General features: G+C 33.7%; 2 protein-coding genes across 3 annotated transcripts in view; one reads left to right on the top strand and one right to left on the bottom strand.

Moving 5' to 3' along the window:
- Window positions 1-2,985, top strand: part of LOC144970124 (phosphoglycerate kinase-like) — a 28,494-nt gene extending 25,509 nt beyond the window's left edge. For both annotated transcript variants that reach the window (XM_078909372.1, XM_078909371.1), the window contains 4 exons: window positions 538-614; window positions 1,183-1,283; window positions 1,803-1,901; window positions 2,513-2,985. In XM_078909372.1, the coding sequence (XP_078765498.1) occupies window positions 538-614; window positions 1,183-1,283; window positions 1,803-1,901; window positions 2,513-2,553 (318 nt within the window). In that variant the 3' untranslated portion in view covers window positions 2,554-2,985. The remainder of the gene's footprint in view (window positions 1-537; window positions 615-1,182; window positions 1,284-1,802; window positions 1,902-2,512) is intronic.
- A 4,736-nt stretch (window positions 2,986-7,721) lies between these two features.
- Window positions 7,722-12,789, bottom strand: LOC144971943 (uncharacterized protein sll1735-like). Its single transcript, XM_078913018.1, has 5 exons — window positions 12,219-12,789; window positions 11,743-11,957; window positions 10,433-10,619; window positions 9,238-9,336; window positions 7,722-7,809 (listed from the first exon to the last, which is right to left on the bottom strand). Exons 1-5 carry the CDS (start codon window positions 12,358-12,360, stop codon window positions 7,802-7,804), a joined length of 651 nt encoding a protein of 216 aa, XP_078769144.1. The 5' UTR covers window positions 12,361-12,789; the 3' UTR covers window positions 7,722-7,801.
- Window positions 12,790-26,468: the final 13,679 nt, after the last annotated feature.

Genomic DNA, 26,468 nt, shown 5'->3' with positions numbered 1-26,468 from the left:
TCATACCACTAGACCACAAAGCGGCAATACCCAATTCATGTCATTCTCACACTATTACTATTATTAGCCTCTAAATATGCATAAATAGCATACAGTATGGTACAGGTTTAATAATGAACAAACTGGTTACAAATGTAAATGAATATCACATGTCTGGATTCCATTTTTTTCTCCTTATTATTTCAATAGAATCTTAACACATCTAGCTCACAAGCAGTAAGGAATTGATAGTTCTAATATACCCTTGGTAATGCCAATTAGTTTTGCTCTTTTGTTCTTTGATTAGGACTGAATTTACGAACATCCTAAATTTCCACTCTTCATGCCTTGTTTGGTCACCTCTTCCAATACTTGACCTGAATATCCAAATTCCTTAGAATTAGAAATACATTTTTGTCTGAAATAAAATTGAACCATTCCTTTGACTTAAGAAACCTGGGTTTTAAAAATCGATTCCTATTTTGATAATGTTTCAATTTTTGTGTGTCAAGCTTTGTCTGATAACTAATTTGGTTTAATTATTTTGCTTGTGCACAGGGACTTGACGTTGGTCAGAAAACAGAATTGGAATTTAGCAAGGTTATCGAGAAGGCAAAGACTATTGTGTGGAATGGGTGAGTTGTATTGTTGAGATGTCGGTAAAGTCATTTGGCATTAATGTCAATGATTGTTCATTATCTCCTTATATTTCTCTCTCCCATACAGGGTCTATTATTAATATATTTTTTTACCGATGCAAGGCTGTTACCAGCCAGGTACTCCCTTTACTCCTGAGAATGGTAAAACGATGTGAGCGGGACAGGGGCTCGAACCAAAGCAAAGGCTACCTGTCCAAAAGCAATTGACATGCCACAAGACAAAGCCCCATGAGTAAAACATGATGTGTGGCTGTGTAAAATATACTATAAAATAAAGTATAAATGAGTTGAGTTGGGGGGGGGGGGGGGAAATGACATGATTTGACTTGTCAATTGACGTGTCATATCTGTGTTGTGTTTGTTAATCCATCGTTTTGTTTCGTTGGTCTATTTTCACTTGTTCAATAAGTTCCGACAAATTTTCACCAGCCATTTACAGGCCTGATTTCTGGCCTCATAGGTAGGCCTGATTACTTTGAAGGGCGACTTATCTACCCTTCTTTAATTCATTGATTCGTGTATTGCTTTAATTTTTCTTCTTCAGCCCACCTGGTGTATTTGAGTTTGATAATTTTGCAAGCGGTACGAGATCAATGATGGATTCTGTAGTCAAGGTCACCACAGCTGGTGCTGTTACCATTATTGGTGAGTAACATGTACAAGTGACAGAGATTTAAGGTTGTCAACTATATTATCATAAAGCGTTTTAGTAATTGTTGGAGAGTTAATTCTGTCATAACTTATGTTAGAATTTGTCACATTTCACAAGGTCTAAGTTGGTGACAATATAAACTTTTTAAATTGTCATGGTTAATTTTGATTTAAACATATATATATATATATATATATATATATATATATATATATATATATATATATATATATATATATATATATATATATATATTATATATATGCGGTGATGGTCAAAGTGCCTTTGCAGATTACAACATTAAAGTTTAACCTAAAAATACAGACTCTTTTCATACCAAAGTTTGAACCATCCTTACACTTGGCTTGTTTTAATCATAGGGAAAAGTCTACAGTGTTAATCATAGGTGGTGGTGATAGATAGTGTACTTTTCTTTTTCTTTTTTTAAGAAACAGAATTTAGTTACTCTAAAGCCTATTCTTGTTTTATTTTTGTCATTTCGTCATTAATAGGCGGAGGTGACACAGCCACATGTGCCAAGAAGTACAAAACAACAGAGAAAGTAAGTCATGTGAGCACAGGAGGTGGAGCTAGCTTGGAGCTTTTGGAAGGTGAGTGCTGGAATATTTTTTGTAGTCTTATGCTAAATGTTGTATATATTTTTTTTTTAAAGTGTGACTCATCATGTTAATCGGGTTGAGATTAAATTCAAGTTCATTGTTGCATAATTATTCAGACTTCAAAGTCCATTTTAGCACTAGATTCTGCCCGACATAATACCAGATTGATAGGATTGGTCGCATATTTCATTCCTTCTTCCTCATGAGGGGAATGATTGGGAGGTGGGAGGTATGCATCTCATACTTTCATTGAGGAAGAAACTTGTCTTGTTTATTTTTTCAAGATAGACCTTGTAGACAAAAAAAATAATTAATCCCCTGCTGTCAACAGGAATCACCCTTGTTGTCCAAGTAAGCAAATTGAAGGTTAAGATAACCTTACTCAAGGAAGAAAAAAAACAGCACGAACTTGCGTGAAGCAGGTCTCAAGCAATCCAAGTCGTTGTGAAATGTCCAATTTCCCTCAGATCACTCCTCTCCTCTCAAAACTTCTTTCAAAATTAATATTTGCTGAATAAATTTCCAAATATAATCACTTTCATATGATGACTGAAATTGCTGTTGTATTATTAAATGACTTATACAATTTTTTTTTCTTCCAGGGAAAATATTGCCCGGAGTTGAAGCTTTGTCACCAGCTTAGAATGAATGTAAAACAAAGGACAACTTGTTATTTTTTACTTGTATCATCATCTCATGGCTATCAACCTACACAAATAAAATGAGTCCAGGAGTCTCAACAAACACTTCAGAAACTTGCAAATGGTTGTTATCCTTCTATACGTCTGTTTTAAAAAAAAAAATATTCCTAGATGAGATTATGTATGATGAATGCTCATGAGTCCTGTTTCATATGAATTGGCTCCCATTTTATTTGTGTATGTACTGGCAGGTATTAATGCCAGTTTGATTAGTTATGGCAAATTTGCAATTTACTTGATTTTTATCAGTAGGCTAGTTTTAAGATTAGTAGCCTAAATATTTACAATGATTATTTATTCCAATCTGGTTTACATTTTTTTGTTGTTGTCTATTTACATTTTCATTTGAAAAAAATAAACCATGATTTCCGATAGTATATAACTTATTCCTTTATACAACCCCCCCCCCCCCCCACCCCACCCAAAAAAAAAAAACAAAACAAAACAAAAAAAACCTTAAATACATTGGGGTATACGACATTCATTAAATTGTGTTGAGTTAATGATAACAGTGAGAATTTGTATTTCTCTTCCAAATTCTCAGTTGACATGTTATTGAGCCTCAATATTAAAGTCGTCTCAAATAACATGTCGTCTATACATTAACATTTCCATTCCTTGGGCGGGGTCTTTTGACCCTCCCATGGTGTGTTTTCTACCCCCATATATCTGTTTTGCTTTTCCAGGTTGATTTCTGTCCTCTTCTTGAAATGAAATCACTTGGTTTGTCCTGTCCCCTGGCTATAGAGGGAAACAGTCAAATGTATAGTATTAGTTTTGAGAGATGATATCTTTTCTCATAAATCATCTCTCTATTGCGTTTTATTATAGTTTTTTTATTATATTTTGTAAACATCAGAGTGAATTTCTCTTAGTTGGGTCCAGTGCTCATGTCAGGATGAGACTTTAAGATGATCTCTAAGTTAAGGGGATCTTGTATCTCTTTGGCTAGGTTTTTTTTCCCTCAAAATCTGTTATTGTTTCTTTCCCATAGTGGGCTTGGAGGAAATTACTGTGTCTTCTATTCCCTTCTATCTGTTTTCCGACGTGCTTTCTGTCTTTGTCTTAAGATGTGATAACTTGGTTTTGTTCTGGCCCTGACCGGATACCCTAGCTGGGAGGGAAACAGTAAAATGTATAGTTAGAGTTTTGGGAGATGATATATTTTTGTCTTGTAAATCATCTCTTTGTTATGCACTACTGAATTATGTTTCGTTTACATATTATTTATTATATATGATTTGTAAACATTTGAGTGTATTCCTCTTAGTGGATCTTATGGTGCCGTTGGGAAAGGGCATATTAAAAAAAAAAAATTACTACCGTTGAGCTGAATACAAACTGCTTAAAACTATGAGCTGGAAAAAAAAAGCATAAAACATAAATAACTGCTCTGAAAAAAGGTAAAAAATACTTAACATGGAATGTTTTGGGCTCAAAACCCTTCTTCAACAAACAACTAGAAATGATAAAACGATGTAAAATTCAAACAAATGGGAGAATATATCTCTATATGCCCAATCAGGATAAGCGATGACAGGAAGAAGTATTTTGGGTTTTTTCGAAGCTGTTATGTTCATTTTTGTTCAATACCACTCGGCTTGAGTGACTGAACACTCAAATTCTCTTCAAATGGGGAGAAGAAACAGTGGCATTCGGTATACAATGCACAGTAGAACCCTTAACAGCCTTTCCTTTTAAACGTGTGTCGAGCGATACTATCACACTTTGTAGGCTGCAGCAAAGAATATGCAGCTTCATGTTCCTCTTCAATTACATGTATATTCAATTACCAGTTTCTATCTCCTTATAACTGTTTTCCAACATGCTTTCTGTCTTTGTCTTGGAATGAGATTACTTGGTTTTGTCCTGGCCCTGGCCGGAGTCCTAGCTTGTAGGGAAACAGTCAAATGCATAGTTATTGTTTTGGGAGATATTTTTTTCCTTGTAAATCATATCTGTTATGTATTATTATATTTGTTATTTTCAATGTATAATGTAGGCATTTGAGTGTATTCCTCTTTGTTGGAATTTGTGCTTGTGTCCGGACGAGACTTATAGATGATCTCAAACTGAGTGCATTTGTGGTATGCTCTTGGAATCTACATCTGATCCCTATTTGTTCCTAGTTCCCCTATGTCTTACTTTTTCTTGGGTTCTTTAATTGTAATTCTAGAACTTTTTACTATCCCATTTTCTTCTTTTTTACTGGCGCTGATATAACCTAAATGTGTTGCAAGCGCCGTAAAACCTTTAAAAACAAAACAAACAAACAATTACCAGACTTGCCAACCTTCATGAAAAAGATAAAGATCTGAACAGGTGTGTGTTAAAGCAAGAAAGAAAAGTCGATGAAAAAAACCATCCCAAAAAATCAGTCTACCTCGACTGGGGATCGAACCTCAGACATTCTGATTACCGGTTAGACGTGCTACCATTACACCACAGAGACTCCTGATAGTTGGGACAATTTTAATACTTATATTCTTCACAAGGGTACGCATTTTACGCTGTGAACCCTAGCTTTCTGTCTTTGTCTTGGATGAGATTACTTGGTTTTGTCCTGGACCTGGCGTGATACCCTAGCTGGGATGGGAACAGTCAAATCTATAGTTATTGTTTTGGGAGATAATACTTTTTTTGTCTTGTAAATCATCTCTCTGTTATTCACTGTATTATGTTTTGTTTACATATTATATTATGGTATGTAAAAATTTGAATGTATTCCTTTTAGTGGGGACCTGTGTTTGTGTCTGGATGAGACTTTTAGGTGATCTCAAACTAAGTACAGTGACGGTTTGCTCTTGGAATATACATCTGTCCCCTATTCGAACAAGACCCCTTTGTCTTATTTTTCTTTTGTGCTTTCAAATGTAAATATAGAAATTTTTGGACTATCCCATTTCCTCCTTTTTACTGGTGCTGGTATGACCTAGATGTGTTTCAAACGCGGTAAAAGTTTTTAAAAAATATAGACTTTTAGGTGATCTCAAACTAAGTACACCGATAGTGTGATCTTGGAATATACACCCATTTCTCCATTAGAATTAAGTCCCCTTTGTCTTACATATTCTCGTTTGCTTTTAATAATCTCATTTTCTGACTTTCCATTGGCGCTGAAATGACCAAAATGTGTCGCAACCCTTAAAATACAAAAACATTTTCAGATTGCTTTCTTCTGTTTTTGTCTTGTAAAAAGGTCAATTGGTTTTGTCCTGGCAATGGTCAAATGTCCTTGACTGAGAGGGAAACAGTCAAATGCCTCTACTAGTTTTGTGATATATATTTTTCCTCTCGCTTGACAAGTGTATACCTATATTTAAATAGGATATTTTATAAGCATTTGAGTGTATTCCTTTTTTGTGGAATCCTGTGCTTGTGTCTGGGCGGGATTCGATCGTAAATCTAGATTTTTTTTTAGTGCCTTATAGATATCATTTTCGTCCAAAAAGTGTTGCTGTTGGTTTCGGACCCCATGTAAAGACCTTTGAGCATAATCGGTGAAAATTGTGCAATACAGTGGAGTCCGCTTAAGATAAACTCTCTGGGACCAGAATTATGTTTATCTTAGGCAAGGTTTATCGTATTCATTTTCAAGGGAAACAACCTTTCAATTCAAAATTGAATGTTGGGTAAAAGTCCAATAGCCTCCCCGATTCGTGAAAATTGAGTAGGTCCGTGACTATGAGTATGCATCGTCGGGAGTCGTGTCATTAATTGATCGCCAATATATATTTATTTGTTTTTGTTTTAGTCACATGGCTTAGGTTATAATCTTTACTTGGAAATAGGGCATCATAAATTCGGCCTTTTTCACTCTATGATCGTAATATGAAGCATCTTTGATACTTGTAAGCGCTGTTACCTGGGTGGGGTCCTGACCTCCCATATTGAGGAGAGAGGCACTTACTGTGTCTTCTCTCCCCATGTTTTCCAACATGCTTTCTGTCTTTGTCTTGGAATGAGATTGCTTGGTTTTGTCCTGGCCCTAGCTGAGAGGTTAACAGTCAAATGTATTGAAAGAGTTTTGGGAGATGATAATGATATTTTTTGTCTTTTAAATCATTTGTTATGCGCTTATATGATTTGTAAACATTTATGTGTGATTTCTCTTAGTGGAAACCTGTGCTTGTGTCAGGTTGAGACATTTAAAAAGGAAAGTACACAGATGGCGTGCTGTTGAAAACTGCATCTGTTCCATATTTGAAGAAATTCCCCATTGTCTTCCTTTTTCTTGGGTACTTTAATTGTAAGTCTAGAAATTTTAACTATCCCATTTTCTTCCCGTTTTCAGTTGCTAAATGGTCTAAATATGTGGCAAGCGCCGTAAAACCATTAATAACAAACAAACAGTAAGCGCTGGTACCACCCCCACCTTTATAATATATAAATGGCCTGTAAGTGTCGCAAGTGCTTTACAAACCCATACAAGAAGGCAATTCACTTTGACATGATTACGACTCGATATAAAACAAATTGACAGGGAATGCGTTTTTTAAATAAAAAAATGAGTATCGTTTATTTACTTTCCTATGTTCGTCCTAAGCCAGAAAGCTACTCTAATGGGGATGAGAACGTGGTCGATGGAATGGATGACTCCGTTAGTGGCTTGGACGTCGTATGATTTTACATGGGCATTGTTGACTGTGACATCACCGCCTAAAAGAAAGGAGATAATAATAATAATAATAATAATGAAATATATAGCAATAAAAATAATAATAAGAAGAAGAATTGTAGTTGTAGTAGCATTATTATTATTATTATTATTAGTAGTAGTAGTAGTAGTAATAATAAATGGCATTTATATTGCGCTTTACCCCGTTGTCACAGGCTCTAAGCGCTTCACAGTGATATCAAAACATATTACAGTAAGACAAGTTTGATGGAAAAGTGATACGAGTTCAATTTAACAATAGTAGTAGTACTACTATCACTACTACTACTACTACTAGTAGTAGTAGAAGTGGTAGTGTTTGTAGCTGTAGGAGTACTAACAGAATTACTACGTTCCATTATCACCACCATCTTCAATATCATCATCATTATCACCGTCAGTAGTATCTTTATTATGCCAACTTACTGCTATCAACTCGTACTCTCAGTCTGTCATCATGAGAGTCTGTAGATTTTGGGTATTCGTTGTTCCACAAGCCTTTGCGGTACAGAGTGTGGGGTACTGCATGGTATTCAAGAGTCTGTGGAGTCGATAATAGACGAACCATTTATATGTTGTTGTTTTTTTGTTTTTGTTTTTTATTTTATTTTATTTTATTTTATTTTTCATTTTGTTTTTATGCTTATGTCCCGCTCTTGGCGACGCAAAGTTGAGTCTTTGGAAAAAGCTCTTTACTCACATTCTTTAACCGTACTCAGGTGTAAAATTATTAACTGACCGGTAGCAGTGTTGTCTGTGTCAATATTAAAACTTCCTCATATACGTTATCACTCGTTCTAAATGATTCAGTAAGTATAATATGTTACTGTCGCCTTGGGAAGCCTTCCACAATTTTGAGGATATTACCCTCTATACAAGCTCAAAAGCTCGAATTTTCAATTGAACCATAGAGCCTAGACTATTATCATTTGACGTTATTTATTCTTTTTGACTTGAGTATTTATATCTGTCATCTGCATTTTTTTGCGGCCGCAAATGGCAATTTGCTGCCGCAAAAATCAGGGCGATCCGCAAATTTTGGCAAATTTCCCAAAATTGGCAAATCGTGGCAAATTTTGGGAAAATTGGCAAATCGCGTGGCAAATTTTGGGGAAAAAAAAGAAGCGAAAACAAAATAACGAAAAAAAAAAGTGCGAAACTTGAGAAATGTTGCAGCTTTGCCTGGGACCAAACCAAGGGAAGCTACTCTCTACGGATAATGATCCTTTAAAATCTTTGTAACAACGCTAATCACAGTCATTTCATTTCTCAAGTCCTTAAATGTAATATATTGTCTTTTATATCATTTTTTTATGTATCGCAGTTATTTTTTACTGAAACGCTTAGTTTTCCTCTGCAAATTTTTTGGCAAATTTTGGTCTTTTTGGCAAATTTCTTGGCAAATTTCGGGGGTTTTTTGGGCAAATTTTAGGTCCCAATTTGGCAAAAAATGCAGATGACAGTTATATAGCACAATATCCACTAGACGTGCTTGAATCGCTTTACAAGTTTTCCACCTTATGTAACTACAGCCAGAATCAGAATAGGGAACAAAAGTGGAAGTGTGAAATCAGTCGTCCGGAGGACTGGATACGTAATTTTGTGTCTGATCTTCTGGTTTCAGAATGGTGTCATCTTATTTTCTAGCTGCTTAAATAAATGTTGGTCATCAATAAATGTCATCCACCCTCGCTCTACGCTCCGTAATCGTAAGAATAAACCAATATACACCCTTCTACTAAAAATTGTTATGCCACCATATGGTGTAATATTTTGTAACCTAGTCATTGTTAGCCCTCTGATGGACTGATTGGCTACACACTTCCAAGCAAATTATTAACTGGAAAAGTGGAATGTGTGACGTCACAGCTTCTCTGCCCTATAAAAATGGGCATTTCTTTTTTGTTTTTAGATGGATAGTATTAAGAAAACAACTTGTACGGGGAGAGATATTGTGATTGTGACTCACCTTTGAGTCTGTCTTTGCTACCAAGAAGTTTGTTCAAATCACCGGAATCTACTTTGCTGAAGGCATCATTTGTTGGGGCAAAAACTGTCAAGGGATTGGCTGAGGATATAGAGAATGAAGATGATGGTGATGACGAATATGATAACGATATAGTGATGGTCGTGGTCGTCATTTATTATTATTATTATTATTATTATCATCATCATCATCATCATCATCATCATCATCATCATCATCATCATCATCATCATCATCATCATTATTATTATTATTATTATTATTATTATTAGCATCATCATCATAATCATTATTATTCCAACCATTATCATCTTTATTATCATCCCGAAATGATACCGTTTTGAGAGTCTGGGGTTGCAAATGTGTATTACAAACACAACTGACTGTCCGTCGAATGAACGTGGTGATAAGTCAACCAACTCAAGATTTAGGATTCAGGTGTTGAATAAAATTTGAACCAAATTTCTATTATTTTAATAAACAATACATTTTTCGACTTCATAAGAGAACTCCACGGAGCTTTTTATTTGGTCACGGAGAGATATTGTCTGCATTTGATATCGTAATTTCGCTCACTCATCGTACAATTCTTTCCCAATAGTACGAACGGAGACTGGTTCATATAAATTATAAGAAATTGATTGTATTCAAAATAATGAGATGAACCACTAACTGGTATCCATTCAATGCAAGTACCCCCACCTCATTGTCACATTTGCTAACCGAAAGGTTGACTCACAACCCACGTTGTAATCATGATGGCGTCTGTCTTCGATGGATGTCTAATCAATCTCAAAATTTATGCAAATCATCTTAATGTCTATTGTAAAAATCGTACAAAATTTGGTTATGATTGGTCCAGTGGTCTCCGAGCCTTAGTGTTACAAAAAATCCAATTTGCCAAATATGTGACCCGCCGTCTCAAATCGGTAATATGTCGGGATACCCTCGGTTAGGTAAATTGAATTCATTGCCACAAATATAAAACTTGGGTTTACTTTCTTTACGTCATGCTGGAGTAGAAATGCTATTTCTTGCTTTACAAAAACTTCTAAAGTCCAATTTCTCATCATTCTTTCTCTAAATTCACTTTCTGGGGTCTGAATCATCCCGACATAATACCGTTTTGAGACGGAGGGTCACATTGTATAATAAGATAATGTTGAAATAAACATACCCAAGAATTCGTTGGCAATTCCAGCCTTAGAGATGGCAGTGAGGAGTGTGGAGAATTGTGGGTTATTCTTGACGGCGTCCACAATGGAGCCACTTGCAGGCATTATGACCTCATCGATAAAGTGGACCATACCATTATCAGCGGCGATATCGGCATCCACAATTTTAGCCCCATTAATTGTTTTCAGCTGTAGAAATTGGTTTTAAAGAGCACATTAGTATGTATGTTTAATGATAGATAAGTAGGTAAATAAATAAACCAAGGAATGGAAAGATATTTACATAGATGGATTAATTAAAAGAGAGATACAATTAAATTATGTAGAATTTTAACTCCCCCCCCCCCACACACACACAGATTAAATCAATAACACTTCAAAAACCTTTAAAATTATGTAGTCTGGAACCTTATTCATTTTCTATAAGTTTTAATGACTAGGAAATATTCTCCTCTCTATTATTTTTGTTATTATTATTATTTTTGTTATTATTATTATTATTATTATTATTATTATTATTATTATTATTATTATTATTATTATTATTATTATTATTATTATTATTTATTATTATTATTATTATTATTAATTATTATTATTATTATTATTATTATTATTATTATTATTATTATTATCATATTATTATTATTATTATTATTATTATTATTATTATTATTATTTATTATTATTATTATTATTATTATTATTTTTGTTATTATTATTATTTGTTATTATTATTATTATTATTATTATTATTATTATTATTATATTATTATATTATTATTATTATTATTATTAGAACAAACATTTCTTAATTCTACGAATTTTTCGTAATAGTAGGCAAGTCTGGGTCAATGATTTTGCTTACTACTCCTTAATAAAGCATTGTGTTCACTTATTGAACTGCATTCAAACAGCAATAATCGTGTAATAAATACCCTTCTTGGGGGGAAAAAAAGAAGAAAAGAAAAGGATGAATCGTACACCAGTTACTTGTATGTTGCTGGAGGCCTTTGTATTTTTGATAACAAAACCCCAATTCGGTAGTTGGTGACATGGATGTCGGCATAATGATAATTTTAACATTTATTTTACATTGATTTCATAACAAGAGCAAGTTATTGCATTAGCTTATAATAGGGCGGGCTGTAGAAGCGAATGCTTTGCGGTTGTTGTCGTAAAAGTTTTTTTTTTTTTTAATGTACAATTTAATGATATGCAATTTTGACCGGTATCTTCCAATGATCATCACAATTAACACATTTTTAACGTTAGGTGTCCTCATATTAGCAATACATTTCAAATAACTTACGTGGTTATGTGTATAATCGTTAAGTCTTGTCTTGTTGCCGTCCAACATGGTAAGTTGTTGCTCATTTCGGATGTCACTACTCTTAATAGAGCCATCAGCTACGTGGTACAGAAGAATTTTGGTCAAGGCACTCACGTCCAAGGTCAACGCAACAAGTTGGTCAGAGGGGATTCTGGCAAAGGCAGCGTCGGTTGGAGCAAAGACTGTATGTGTACCTGGAGAGATACAGTGAATTTCTTGTCAGTGGTGTCAGCTTCTATAATGGGAATCATCGAAACTTTGAACCATATTCTTGTGTTTGCTAAAAACAAAAAAAAAAACCAACAAAACAAAACAAAACAAAGCAAAAAAAAAACCAGAACAAAACAAACAACGTATTGCTGTTGGTCAGGGACCCTTTGTAAAGCGCTTTGAGCACGTTTAGTGTATATTGCCCTATATAAAAGCTCAAGTTTTAAGTTTTATATCAATCTTACCTGTTCTGAGTGCGTCAACCAAGCCAGCCTTGGTGACTAACTGGACAAGAGTGGATGCCCGTGTTTCTTTGGCTAGTGTGTCCACCAGGTCACCACCATGGCACTGGCTGACCAGCAGTAATGTGAGGGCATAGGCAAGCATCTTGACGATAGTATGGTTATGTCTGGTGAGATATAGAAGGAAAACAATTAAACTACTTTAAAAATGAAACGGCTCATGCTTATCGTCTTTGCTTTCGTACCTTTTCTTGCTATATCTTTTTTTTTTTTTATCCTTTTTCTTTTTTTTTTTCTCTTTTTTTTTCTTGCTATATCTATAATCTTAGAATATATATGCATTGTACAAAATATTTAATATATTTTCATGTATAAACATCAATTTTATAGATGCACCTTTCCTATAACTTTTATTTCATTTGTTAAAAATTTACTATTTTGCTTTATAAATATGTAGATATATTTTATAACAGTTATTTTTTCCATTCCTGCGATTCACATTCGTAAAACCAATTTCCACAGAGGATGAATAAAGTTCATTTATTTACTTATGGATGAATAAAATATTTTTAATATTCATCTATCATTATTACTATTAATATTATTATTATTATTATCATTATTATTATTATTCATTATTATTACTACTATTATCATTATCGTTTTTATTATCATCATCGTCATTATTATCATTATCATTATCATTATTATTACTATGAATTTTATTATTATTATTGTTATTATTATTATTATTATTATATTATTATTATTATTATTATTATTATTGTTATTTTTTAAAATTATTATTATTATTATTATTATTATTATTATTATTATTATTATTATTATTATTATTATTATTATTATTATTATTATTATTATTATTATTATTATTATTATTATTATTATTATTATTATTATTATTATTAATATTATTATATTATTATTATTATTATTATTATTATTATTATTATTATTATTATTATTATTAGGTATTATTGTTATTATTATCATAATCATTATCATCATCATCATCATCATCATTATTATAGTAGTGTACAAATGATCAAAAATCAATTCAGCGATTCAAATAAGGCTCCGAACAACTTTTTTTTTTCAGCTTAATGGTAATTTTCCATCCCAAAACATTATAGCGAAGGGTTTTTTGTTTCATAGCTTGAAGATAACAATTTCCATCCCAACCACACCCCATCCCCTGCGCGTTGTGTGACCTTGAGCAAATGAACTCGATCTAGATCACTTTGTGGCGTTGCACTGCGGCTGCTACTGAGTTATTCCAATCTCCCTTAGATTATATATCTCATATTATCTTAGTTTTCTAGATTCAATATGATATGTTCTATATTGATAAAAACATCCAGGAACTTATATAAAATTAAATTATTGAAATAGCTATGGGTCGAACGGTATGGAAAAGTATTTTTTCTTCTTATTTAATATTATTTTCTTTGTTTGTTTTTTTTTTTTTTTGTTTTTTTTTTGTTTGTTTGTCTGTTTGTTGTTGTTTTTTTTTCTGTTTTTTTCTGGGTTTTTTTAAAAATAAATAAAAGGGTTATATAGTACAACCATGCTAATCATTAATTCAATTTCTGGGATCAATCGTTATCTCGAGAATTTTAATCGCAAAATCTGATTTTTAAAAAATCTTAATTTATCGTTTGCAAAAGTAAAAATTAGAAAAAGACAGACGAATAAAAGGGAGAGAAAAACAGAAATAAAAAAATAAAAAATTGGATTTTACATTACAATATTCTATTTAAGAAGTGCCTTTTAAAAAGCAGGAGCAACTTACCTTTTTTCTTTTGGAAGTCCTGGCAGAAGTATGGCACAAGGCTGGAGATTGGATGTTTATATACAGATGTTGAATGACTTGGTCATTTCGTAAACACGGTGGAATTTCTTGGTATCTCCGATAAATCGTGATGGATGGGTCTGCCGTAGGGGTCAATCTTTGCACCCGTTACATCAGATGTGATACCCATGTAATCCTCCAAGAGATAAGGCGTCGCGTCGCCACTGACCGCGATAAAAGTGCACATGAACTCTGAATTGTTAACAGTTTATAGTTGTCGTCACGTGTATGGGGTCGTGTAAGATCTCGTGTATGAAATTGAAGGCCAGGAGCGTTGTACCGGGCACGTGATTTTACGTAAAATTATTTCATAATGCATAGTCAAAGTAAATACAATACTAAGCCTGCTTGAATCTGTAAACTATTGAAAAGAAGAAAAATATGAGAATTATCAGTTTCATAATGAATCTTCGTGACCAGTCGCCGCCAACGGGTATTATTTCCGGAAGGGGGGGGGGGGGGGGGGGGATTTTCATTCTAGAAATTGAATTTGTAACTTTAAAAAATGAGATATGGGTTGAATTGCGGCTATGTGGTCTTGTGGTATGACACTAGCCTCCGGATCTGTAGGAAGGTCCAGGATTCGAATCCCGCTCAAAGTGGCGCATAGTTGAGTCCTTGGAAAAGTCTCATTACTCACATTCTCTCACTGTAATAAGGTGTAAAACGAGTACCTGGTTTTTAACAGTTTTGTCTCTGTCGAAAAATACAGCCTAACTAGCGTCCTATCTCGTCCTACATGTTTAAGTGTTGTTGTTGGCTTGGGACCCCTTGTTAGGCGCTTTGAGCACGTTTAGTGGATGTTGCGCTATTTTACTGGTCTATTCTATTTTTAACTAAATTTTATGGGGGGATAAAGCCATTGTTTATTAAAAAGAGAAAAATTAAATTTAACATTCTGATCATATTAACTTTATACTCGATTTTCTTTGTCAGTTTATTCTGACAAAATGTCAGAGGATGCGAGGGGTCACGACATATAGGTTTGTGTGGCTATGTGGTCTTGTCGTATGACACTCGCTTTCGGATCGGAAGGTCCTGGGTTCGAGCCACGTTCGGCGCATAGTTGAGTCCTTAGAAAAGACTTTTCACTCACATTCTCTCACCGTTCTCAGGTGTAAAATGAGTACTGGGTCGTCGTTACCAGCGTTATCACATCGGAAAAATTGTAATATCGCCAAACAGGCGTCATGTGTCGTTCTATATGTTACGTGTTGCTGTTGGTCAGGGACCCTTTGTAAAGCGCTTTGAGCACGTTTAGTAGATATAGCGCAATCTAAAAGCTCAAGCTCAAGTTTTATTAATGAACTTTTCTTCAGCTACAGAAAAAAATGATCAATATTCAATGGTGCGGAGAATAAAACTTTAATAAGACGAATGACTACTATGGGTCGTTCCATCATTATGATCACCCAACCCCTTCTTTGCAATGATGATGATGATAATAATAATAACAACAATCATAATAATATTAATGATGATGATAATCATGATGATGTTGATAGTAGTAATATTGATAATAATAATGATAATAATAATAATAATAATGATAATAATAATAATAATAATAATAATAATAATAATAATAATAATAATAATAGTAATAACGATCATCATCATCATCATCATCATCATCATCATCATCATCATCATCATCATCATCATCATCATCATCATCGTCATCATCATCATCATCATCATCATCATCATCCTCTTCGTCGTCATCATCATAAACATCATCATTATCATCATCATCATCATCATCGTCGTCGTCGTCGTCATTATTATCTTGGTGAATTTTTCTATTTTAATTTTTAAAATGTTGTTTCACTCATGGAGTCCACAAGGAATCCGTCATTCGTTTTTACCGATAGTCTGATGCTGGTTGAAATAAATACAATGACAGGCAAACTAGTTTTCTTTCTGTGTATAATTCATTGAATAAATGAATAAATGAATGAATGAATGAATATGGCTGCGCTGTCTCTGTGGACGCTTGTCGTGAATGTGTGTGTTACTTCGAGTGTGTCAGTCTGTGTCTTGTATCCAGTTTGTTTCCATAAACTTTAATCTCTGTCCAGTGCAAGTGTCCTTAGCCTTTGAACGTCATTCACGTGTGTTAAGGTGCTGAGGCAATTGAATGTTTCCTTGTGTTGTTGAAATCAGTTCCTCGGTTGTTGTTTCTAAATATTTGATATTTTTTGAGATCTTGATTCAATGTTGTTGGAAGTGAAGTTGGTGTATGTCTATAATTCATTTAATTTATGTAAACTGTTGAAAAGTCGCAGCTATTTAAAAGCACTCGTAAAAAATCGAGTTTGCAAAATTACGCCCAAAATCGAAATCATCAACCATGACGCACTTCATAATTGCGCATGTCCACCATTAGAGATTTGATCAATGTCATTACTCTTTGCCTCTTTGATGTTGTCAGCTAATGGGCTATTTCTTTAACATTGTATTTTTTATTCTGACGAATAGTTCAGAAAGTTCAAAGTTCTTGTATTCTTCTTCTTCTTCTTCTTCTTCTTCTTCTTCTTCTTCTTCTTTCTTCTTCTTCTTTAGTTCGAAAGACAGGTCTTTGGCCTCAACAGCAATCAAATCCTGAGTTGTATTCAACAGTTCAATCAGTGGGATCACCTGCCTTTTTGAACAAAACTAACGACTACTCACTAAACGCTGCACAACCCTAAAAAATGACGTCAAACTATAAGTCCTAATGAGCTCTAGTGTCAGGCTATAAATTAACGATGGCTATTATACATATATTTATATATATATATGATATATATATATATATATATATATATTATATATATATATATACATATATATATATATATATATATATATATATATATATATATATATAGTGTGATTCTAAAAGAATACGCCAAAATTAATAATTATATATATACATATTATATATATATTTATATATATATTAATATATATATTATATATATATATATATATATATATATATATATATATATATATATATATATAGTGTGTGATTCTAAAAGAATACGCCAAAATTAATATTTATGCAGTTGTTTAAAGTCTAAAGCATAGTGGACTGAATTAATGGTTATTTGATAGAGTAGTTATCTAGTCAATTTCACCGCTGTCGTCTGTATAACTTCCGGTGAAGCTGAATTGTGGTATCTTGGGGTTAGATAATTTGAAAACGTGCCTAGGTGGAGAGGTGCCAAAGGCCTTGCTCTCCGTGCAAGCGCCAACTAGTTCGGCGTTGGGAGCTCTGTGTTTCTCATGAAGGCGATTATGTGGAAATATAAATAGCACGATGCATAGCTGAGATTCTAAGCTTTCTTTTCATGTTTTTTGTTTGTATGTGCTATTAAAAACAAAGTTATCACAAAGCGGTATATCAGGTCGCCCTTGTACCTAATACTTCTACTAAAAACTTGAGTATTGATATAGCGCAATATCCACTAAACGTTCCCAAGCTTTTTACAAGGAGTCCCTTGTCAACAGCAACACACAACATATGAGACGAAATATTCGCCTGGAGGGCCATAGTACATTTTTTTTCGGACAGGGACAACCCTGTTAACGACCAGGTAATCATTTTACACCAGAGTGCAGGCTAAACATTCTCAGATAAAAAAAATCGTTTAACTCAAATAATTACCTATTTTCCTCTTAATATTTCTCTCAAACGCTGGAATTTATCCTGTTTAAAAAAAAAAAGTTAAACTTGACATTAAAACATGTTCTCAACCCTCTGGATTGGACCGCAGTCGGTCATAAACTTAAACTACCTCCTTCAAATTCTCAAAGAAACAGCTTGCCTTCCTAGAATGCTGGAGGGGTAGGGGAGGGGGGGGGGGGACGCTCACTCAACCAGGAAAGAAACAGATCCGCTGTCTTCTGTGCCGAGTTGAGTTATCTATTATTCTTTTCAATAATCTCACATAATACTTAACTTGTGACCCATCGTCTCAAAACAGTATTATGTAAGGGATGAAGTGAAGCCCCCAAAAGTGTGTTTTGTAGAGAAATTATATCAAATAAGAACATTTTTTTTACAATGTAAGATTTAGTATTAATCTCCACGTCACAATCAGTTGAAATTAAGTCCAGGTTACATATTCATGGGGGTCTCGATAGTTCAGTTGGTAGAACACTCGCTTTACACGCACAGGGACTGAGATCGCTCCCGGGTGCAGTCGATATTTTTTTTTTCTGACCCCCCCCCCCCCTGTCCACCCAGCAATGCTTGTGTAGCTTGGTCTGTTCAATCTAGCGGAAAGTACTTTGGGATAGACTAGCGTCCTATCCATAGTATAGCAAGCAATTGCTATTGTCCGTGTCCCTAGTTATGCGATTTTTAAAATACAGGCACTTTTAAAGCCAAATTCTAAATCCATATCTGGGCATATCTGTCATCATCATCATCATCATCATCATCATCATCATCATCATCATCATCATCATCATCATCATCATCAGCATCATCATCATCAGCATCAGCATGATGAGCAGGAACAACAACAAGGTGACGATCACCGAAAGATAATGAAAAGTCAGTTGTCCTTAACAGTGCTTATGGAAACAAAAGTATGATCCCATTGGTAGTACCACTGAATACAACAATCTGTTCCTGCTCGTTTGATGGTCGTCTTAATGTCGTAATCTCTTGGGCAGTTTCAGGCTATGATGTTACTGATGGGATATCTAGACTTTCTTGTTTGTTATATTCGGTGGACAAACTACAGAGCTCCTCGTATGAATCTCTGATACAGGTATGCACATTATACAGGTATGATAACGGAACGCAATAATTTATGAGCTTTATTCTATTATATTGTTAAAAATTTCCTTTTGGATGAATAAAATACATTATTATTATTATTATTATTATTATTATTATTATTATTATTATTATTATTATTATTATTATTATTATTATTATTATTATTATTATTATTATTATTATTAAATGAACGATATTTTGCTTTACCCTGTTTATTTGTTTGTTGTGTGTGCTTGTGTGTGTGTGTGCGTGCGCGCGTGCGTGTTTTGTTTAGATTTTTGAATTATTTTTTTATTTTAGATTTAGGACATCTCCGTTACAGCAATGAGACCATAACAATTGGATTCAATAGTCTGATGTCACATCGCCCAGCAACGGCGGCCATCGTGGTTCTAAACAAAGAAAATCAGTACTTTTAATTCTTCATGCTGGTTAGAACCTTTCATATGTCTTGCGATCAGAATGTGTAAAAGTCAAAACATGATCAGATTTATCATGTTTTTTTTTTCTCCCCTGGATACGCTTTTATGCTCGTCTGAGAAATATTTCATAAGGGCGTCCGCCATTGTTCCGATAGTTTAGAACCAGTTACTAAGTTACCATGCGTCATTACGAGGGAAGTGACATCACGACTGTTGAAGCGTAATAGGGTGTCCATCATCCGTATTAAGTTGAGCAATAGGGCAGAGAAATCGTGACATCACACTCTCTACTCATCCTGTTTCAAAATCATTGGAAGTAAATATAAAGTAACCAGTCCTTCGGAGGTCTAATAATAAATATTACATGTTGAATCACAAGGTGGCATAACTCTTTTAACCCTCTCCTTACCACCTGCATCAAAATCGTCACATTTGTTACGACACAATATACATTTGTTCTTATTCAGATTTATTTTGTACATCACAAAATTTGAAGAATGATCTTTGTTTAATTAATCAGAACATAAAGATGTTTTGTAGGGAGCTTGTTTGAGTTTTAAAAATCCAATTTTATGCTGGTTAAGCCTGCCATTTTGGGAAAAATATTGAAAATGATCGGTAAGGTTAATAGCAGGATATAATAATATAATATGCAGATTTTTACTGTTCTGGGACGTAAAAGAGCGAGGATGGATGATCTTTATTGACAACCGTGATTTACTTAGACTATAAAATAAGATGCCCTCACTCTGAAACCAGAAGATCAAATTACACAAAGTATGTAACCAGTCCTCCGTAAGTGTGGTTTTACAATTCTAATGAGATTGGAATCATTTTTTTGACAACACTGTAAATAATGCCTATAATCTTTAAATTTGTCCAGAAAATTAAAAATAAAGACTTTGGTGGCACTTTGTTCTTCTCGTTTATTTAATTTACAGTATCAGACGTAGATAGTTATGCACAACAATAAAATGATATACAAAGAAAGCTGGGAGGCCACCGGTTGTGAGTTACTTTTGGTATGAGATGTAACCAGTCGTCTAGAAATGGTATTATGTTAACGTGAACAAAATGAACTTTGCGCCGCTGCACTGCGGATGACGCTTGGGTTATTACAGTATTCCATTTGACTAGATCCTAAAGGAAAATTTCCCCTTAGGGACGAATAAAGGGAATTTATTTATTTATCTATTCATTATGCTTAAAACTGAATTGCATATCTAGTTTATAAAATTGAAAATAGAAACTGTCTTCATTAAAGATAGCGAGTCTTGTTATCTTTGTTTGTTTTTAGGGATGTTACGTTGCCGCGGTTGAGATACTTTAAGTTCATTTCAGCGCCAGTAAAAAACAAACAAACAGAAGACGGCAGGGGAAAAGTTGTAGATCTAAAGGCAAAAGTACCAAAGAAAAAGCAAGACAAAAGGGACTGGTTCAAATAAGAAACAGAAGATTCCACGAGCAATGTCATCAATGTGCATATTTTGACATTACCTAAAATAGGATTCAATAGTATGATGTCACGTCTGCCCAGCAACGGCTTGGTTCTAAACAAAGAAAATCGGTACTTTTTATTCTTCATACTGGCGAGACCTTTTTCACATGTCATGTGATCAAAATGCATAATAGTCAAAACATGATCAGATTTATAATGTTTTTCTCCTCTGATACACTTTTATGCTCGTCGGAGAAGTATTTCATAAGGGCGCCCGCCATTGTTCCGATAGTTTAGAACCAGTTACTAAGTTACTATGCGTCATTACGAGGGAAGTGACGTTACGACTGTTGAAGCCTGTTAGCATACAATTAATAATCCCGCAACGAGGGAAACACTCAAATATTTATGTTTTGTATTGTTTTTATGAGCTTTTACGGCGCGTGCGACACGTTTAGGCCATATCAGCGCCTTTAAAAAGGAAGAAGATGGGATAGTCAAACAAGTTGTAGTTTTACAATTGAAAGTACAAGACTAAAAAATAAGTCAAAGGGGAAGGGTTCGAATGGGGAATCGATGTAGATTCCAAGAAGAGACTATCAGTGTACTTAGTCTGAGATTATCTAAAAGTCTCATCCAGACACAATCACAGGTCCCCACTAAGAGGAATACGCTCAAATGGTTACACCCTATATATCTAAAACAATTTTAAAAATGCAACAGTACATAACAGGGAAATGATATACAAGGAAAAAATATCTCCCAAAAGTCAAGGACTCAGGCTAGGGCTAAGACAAAACCAAATAATCCCATTCCGAGACAAAGACAGAAAGCGGCTCGGAAAACAGATATAGGGGACAAAAGACAAAGTGTGACTTCCTGCCTGCCATGGGAAGTCCACTCAAATGCTTACAAAGTACAATATATACAAAACATAATTATAATGTACATGGAAGTGAAAAATGTATGGTCTCTCAACAAAATAGGAACCATATACACTTGACTGCCTCCTTCCTAGCTAAGGACCCTTACCAGGATCCTTAGAAAACCAAAAAATATCAATCCAGAACAAAAGCAGAGAGTAAAATGGAAAAGATAAATATTGAAGGCAGTAAGAGTGATCTCTCTGCCCACCATAAGAGGTCAGAAGACCCCATCCTGAATGAGTCTTGTTCACTAAACTTTCTAATTCTGACAATTTTAACTTTGATAAATTCTATTTTCTTTATTTCGTTCATTCCTCCATAATACCAGATAGACTCGGTGGTTCAAATAAAATTCATAGAATACTTACTGAGTTTAAAATATTAACACTATAAAATGAATGAAACGTCAATACATAGATACATATTCACAAAAAAAATGTTTTGTAAAAGCGGATGACCATGCATTGGCATAGATGAAAGAAAGCAAAAATAAAACTATAAAAGAGAATAGCCAGTACAGAATATTTGCTACTTGGCCGAGTTTTTACTTTTTTAAAAGTCTAGAACTTCTCTACACCTTTAATCCCTTATCATTTGTATTTGAAAAGAATAACAGCGTTGCTATCGTCTTTGGTCTACGTGTGCGAGTACTTATTTCTTGCCCATAGTTTCTGACCGTACTCAACCGCCTTTATAATACTAATTTGATTCATACACACACACACACACACACTAACATACACACAAACACCCCCCCCCCCAAACACACAGACACACACACACACACAAGCGCACAAACACATAAAAATGAAATAAAATAAAAAACACGCTTTTAAAATAAGTTATCATTACTTATATACATAATATATTAACTAATATTTTATATCAACATTGTCTTTACTTTTAATGTGTTTTCAGTAAAATTGTATAAACCACATTAAATAAGTACGCAAAAAATTTTCAACAATAAATTAAATAATGATATTTTGACCATCGAATATAAACATCATTCACGTATTTATTCACATTATAACACCTCCTTCCCTATTTAATTATAAATAAGTACTCGTTGAATAGAGCTCAGAATAATACTATATCACATTCCTGAAGTCATTTAGCCTTCTTCTTACCAACTGTAGGAAAACCGTCACATTCGCTACGATACGAACAACATTTTTCTTAGTGAAATTCATTTTATAAATCATAATATTTGAAGAAAAAGTTTTGTTATATTTACAAAAACAATGCTGTTTTGTAAATCTTGTTTTGCTGAACAAAATTATGTGTACTTATGTACATATTGCTTTTGAATTTGAGTTTTAAAAATCCATTTTGTGTTTTGCCGGTATGCCATTTCAATACTTGAAAATGGTCTGGAAGGTGAGAGTTAATTTGAGATTGTTGTGACCAAATATTCATTATTCATATAGTGAGATATGGGACAGATTAATCTATCAGTTTATTTATTCATTCATTTAATTTTAAGACAGTTTTATTGGGAAAAGTTACCATTACCTAAATCTATAATTATGTTTTATGCATTAAAAAACGTTTTGACAGTGTACGCTTCGATTTAACTTTTTCCTAAGATTTTCTATCTCTTTTATAATAATTTTACTTTAAAATGATTGTAAAAATTGTGAAATTGTCGATATAAAAAAATAAACATTGTGAACATTGAGCTTTTAACTGAGCTATTCATTTAAGTCCACGATGCAATGCTTCCATCGTGAAAACGTAAATATTTAAAATGTTCGTAATAATAAAGTCGAAGCCGGCATTTGGAACGCCGGTTAATTGGAACGATAATTCAAGGGCAGATCTTTTGCTCTATGAATTCTACTGGTTAATCGTAATGTATGACGGATAGTTGATGCGATTCCAGAACTCCTCAAACTTCGTTTCATTATTATTCCGATCTACCTATTACGAAAACTTAGAAATGAATCGTCTTGTGCCGTTAAATTCTATGATTTAACAGCATCTAGAGAGATAGTCCGCTTAAAAACTTATATAGATAGTTCGAAGATGACGTCACTCAGGTCTTTGTTATTGTTTTTTGCCATCCGCGTTTATGAGTAATGCTCACTGAACTGTATTAACCCGACTATCAACGTTCATGGATACACACAATTTTGTGTGTTGGTCCGTTATACTTCCGGATGGCAATGTTATGAGCTTCTTAGCCAAGCGCATACTATCTATAGTCCGACATTTCCAGAAAAATTACGTCACAAAACAAGGAGATGAGCACTAAAAGAAAGTAATAATGAATTGCCGTCATCATTTTTCTAAGAAGCAACTGTAAATCTTCTGAAGGTCCTCGCCGTATTGGTTAACGTCACTTTTTGGTCAGTGTTTACTAATGCGAGGGTCGCTCGCTTATGACCGTAGTCATCGTTAACTTGTGCGGCTATGTGGTCTAGTGGTATGACACTCGCTTTCGGATCGGAAGGTCCTGGGTTCGAGCCTCGCTCGGCGCATAGTTGAGTCCTTGGAAAAGACTCTTTACTCACATTCTCTCACCGTACTCAGGTGTAAAACGAGTGCCTGGCCGTTAACAGCGTTGTCTTAGTCCGAAAAATTGTAATATCGCCTTGTTAAATGTTGCTGTTTACCAGGGACCCCTTGTAAAGCGCTTTGAGCACATTTAGTGGATATTGCGCTATATAAAAGCTCAATTTAATTTTTTTTAACTTATAGCATGAGATTAAAACCCTCTAGGACTTATAGTTTGACGTCATTTTTAGATTTGTGGAGCGTCTATTGAGTTGTCGTAAGTAGTGGTCAAGGAAACAAGTGATCCCATTGGTTGACCTATTGAATACAATTCACGATTTGTTTTCTCTCGTGGCCAAAGACTTGTCTTTTGACGTCACTTTTTGGTCAGTGTCAGGCTGTCAGTTAACGATGGCCACTTATGACCCGGTCCTTTTATATAATTTCCAATGCTAGACCTCGCACATTTGACCATCTCAGAGAACTACGAATGCTTGATAAGAGATCAAGTCATAGTGAAGTGGTTATGGTTTCTTTTCGATTGAAATTAAATAATGTTATAAATATGGTGGAAAAGGTTACGTGGCTCTTTTAATTTGGCTGACTCAGAGGTTTCAGCATAGTTCCATATTATAAAGGCGAAGTCATCATTACATTATACGGTCATTCGTTATCTTTACATAAAATGTCATGTCTAGTAAATTTATGAATAGATTTAAGACAGCATTTACGGCAAACACGTTAAGGGAAGCTCAGCATCACTTTATATTTAACAAATAAAACTAATAGAAAATCAAACAAACCCTTCATTATGAGCTTTTTATCTAAACACACATAAAAGATTAGAGTATTTCTATGATTTGAATAAATCACATATAATTAAGCATAACGACAATATATAATTCTTTTTAAAACATCCCATTATTTGAAGCATGAAATGTTAATGACACCCCATATCAATTTTCTACATTAAAATGTTATTCAAGTTCTGAACAATGATCACTTACATGAAACCCGACTCCTCTTGTCGTTCAATCAATTAGCAATGGGAAAAACACGCTAGCACTGTAGCAAATTTTTCAATACTTTTCTTTTGAATTGTGATAAAATGATGATGTAGAGCTTTTTATTGTTGTTGTTGTATTGCATGGTGCTCTTATCCCGTTCGGTATGTTAAATAGATTGAAACTATTAAGTGCATGAGAGAAACATAAAACACCGTGAATATGGCAGCTGAACCATGTAAATGTGTACAATAAATACATTAACCTTAAAATGTGTCATTAAATTAAGAAAATAGGGAGCATACACCGGTGTAAGATAAAGATTTGAACAAGTGTGTATGAAAGGTGCCAGACAAAAGAAAAATACCAGAAAAAAGAGACGTCCCAAAACATCAGTCTACCTCTGATTACCAAAGGTCTGAGGTTTGATCCCCAGTCGAGGTAAACTGATTTTTGGGACGGGTTTTTTTTCCTGGATTTTTCTTTCTTGCTTTATCTGGTACCTTTCATACACACTTTTTCAGATTCCCCTCATGCCTTTTGCACCTTCTCCATTCCACATTAAAAACAAAATGAATGACATCTCGAGTTCAGGTTAGAATGAGAAATGAAAGATAAGTACATAATTTTATATATGATTATTAACATTATTAATTATATTATTTTGATTATTATTCATTCATTTATTTTATTATTATTATTATATTATTATTATTATTATTATTATCTATTATTATATTATCTTTAATATTATTATTATTATTATATATATTATTATTATTATTATTATTATTATTTTTATTATATTATTTATTATCTATTATCATTATCATTATCATTTATTATTATTATTATTATTATTATTATTATTATTTATTATTATTATTATTATATATTATTATTATTATTATTATTATTTTATTATATTATTATATTATATATACTTATTCCTCTGTAGTATTCCCGTTTGTGTTTTTTTCTTCTTCTATTTGATACCTTTCTTATTGGTTGCTTTTTCACATTTTACTCTCATCCGCCCCCCCCCCCCTCCCAACCCATTCCTCTCTCTCTCTCTCTCTCTCTCTCTCTCTCTCTCTCTCTCTCTCTCTCTCTCTCTCTCTCTCTCGTAAAATATCAGTTATACTCAGTAAAATAAAGATCTGAATAGGCGTGTATGAAGATTAATACAATCCCACAAATCACAGTGTCGTGGCTGGACATCTAACCTCGGAGCACCCGATTACCGGTCTCAGCTGCTGTCCAGTCATCACAGGCATACATAAGGTTCAAATCCCGGTCCATACAAGTTGA

The sequence above is a fragment of the Berghia stephanieae genome, chromosome 4, assembly GCF_034508935.2.
Source record: "Berghia stephanieae isolate SIO BIC M18660-M18661 chromosome 4, UCSD_Bste_1.3, whole genome shotgun sequence".
Classification (NCBI taxonomy): Eukaryota; Metazoa; Mollusca; class Gastropoda; order Nudibranchia; family Aeolidiidae; genus Berghia; species Berghia stephanieae.
Note: the sequence above shows the minus strand (reverse complement) of the source record. Positions and strands in the feature narration are given on the sequence as shown.

Bases quoted from the DNA above. Each gene is read 5' to 3' on its own strand.
- LOC144971943 (XM_078913018.1), bottom strand. From the start codon at position 12,360: ATGCTTGCCTATGCCCTCACATTACTGCTGGTCAGCCAGTGCCATGGT. The intron at 11,958-12,218 runs GTAAGATTGATA...GTATCTCTCCAG, and splicing joins GGTTGACGCACTCAGAACAG to GTACACATACAGTCTTTGCT. The intron at 10,620-11,742 runs GTAAGTTATTTG...CAATTTCTACAG, and splicing joins ACGATTATACACATAACCAC to CTGAAAACAATTAATGGGGC.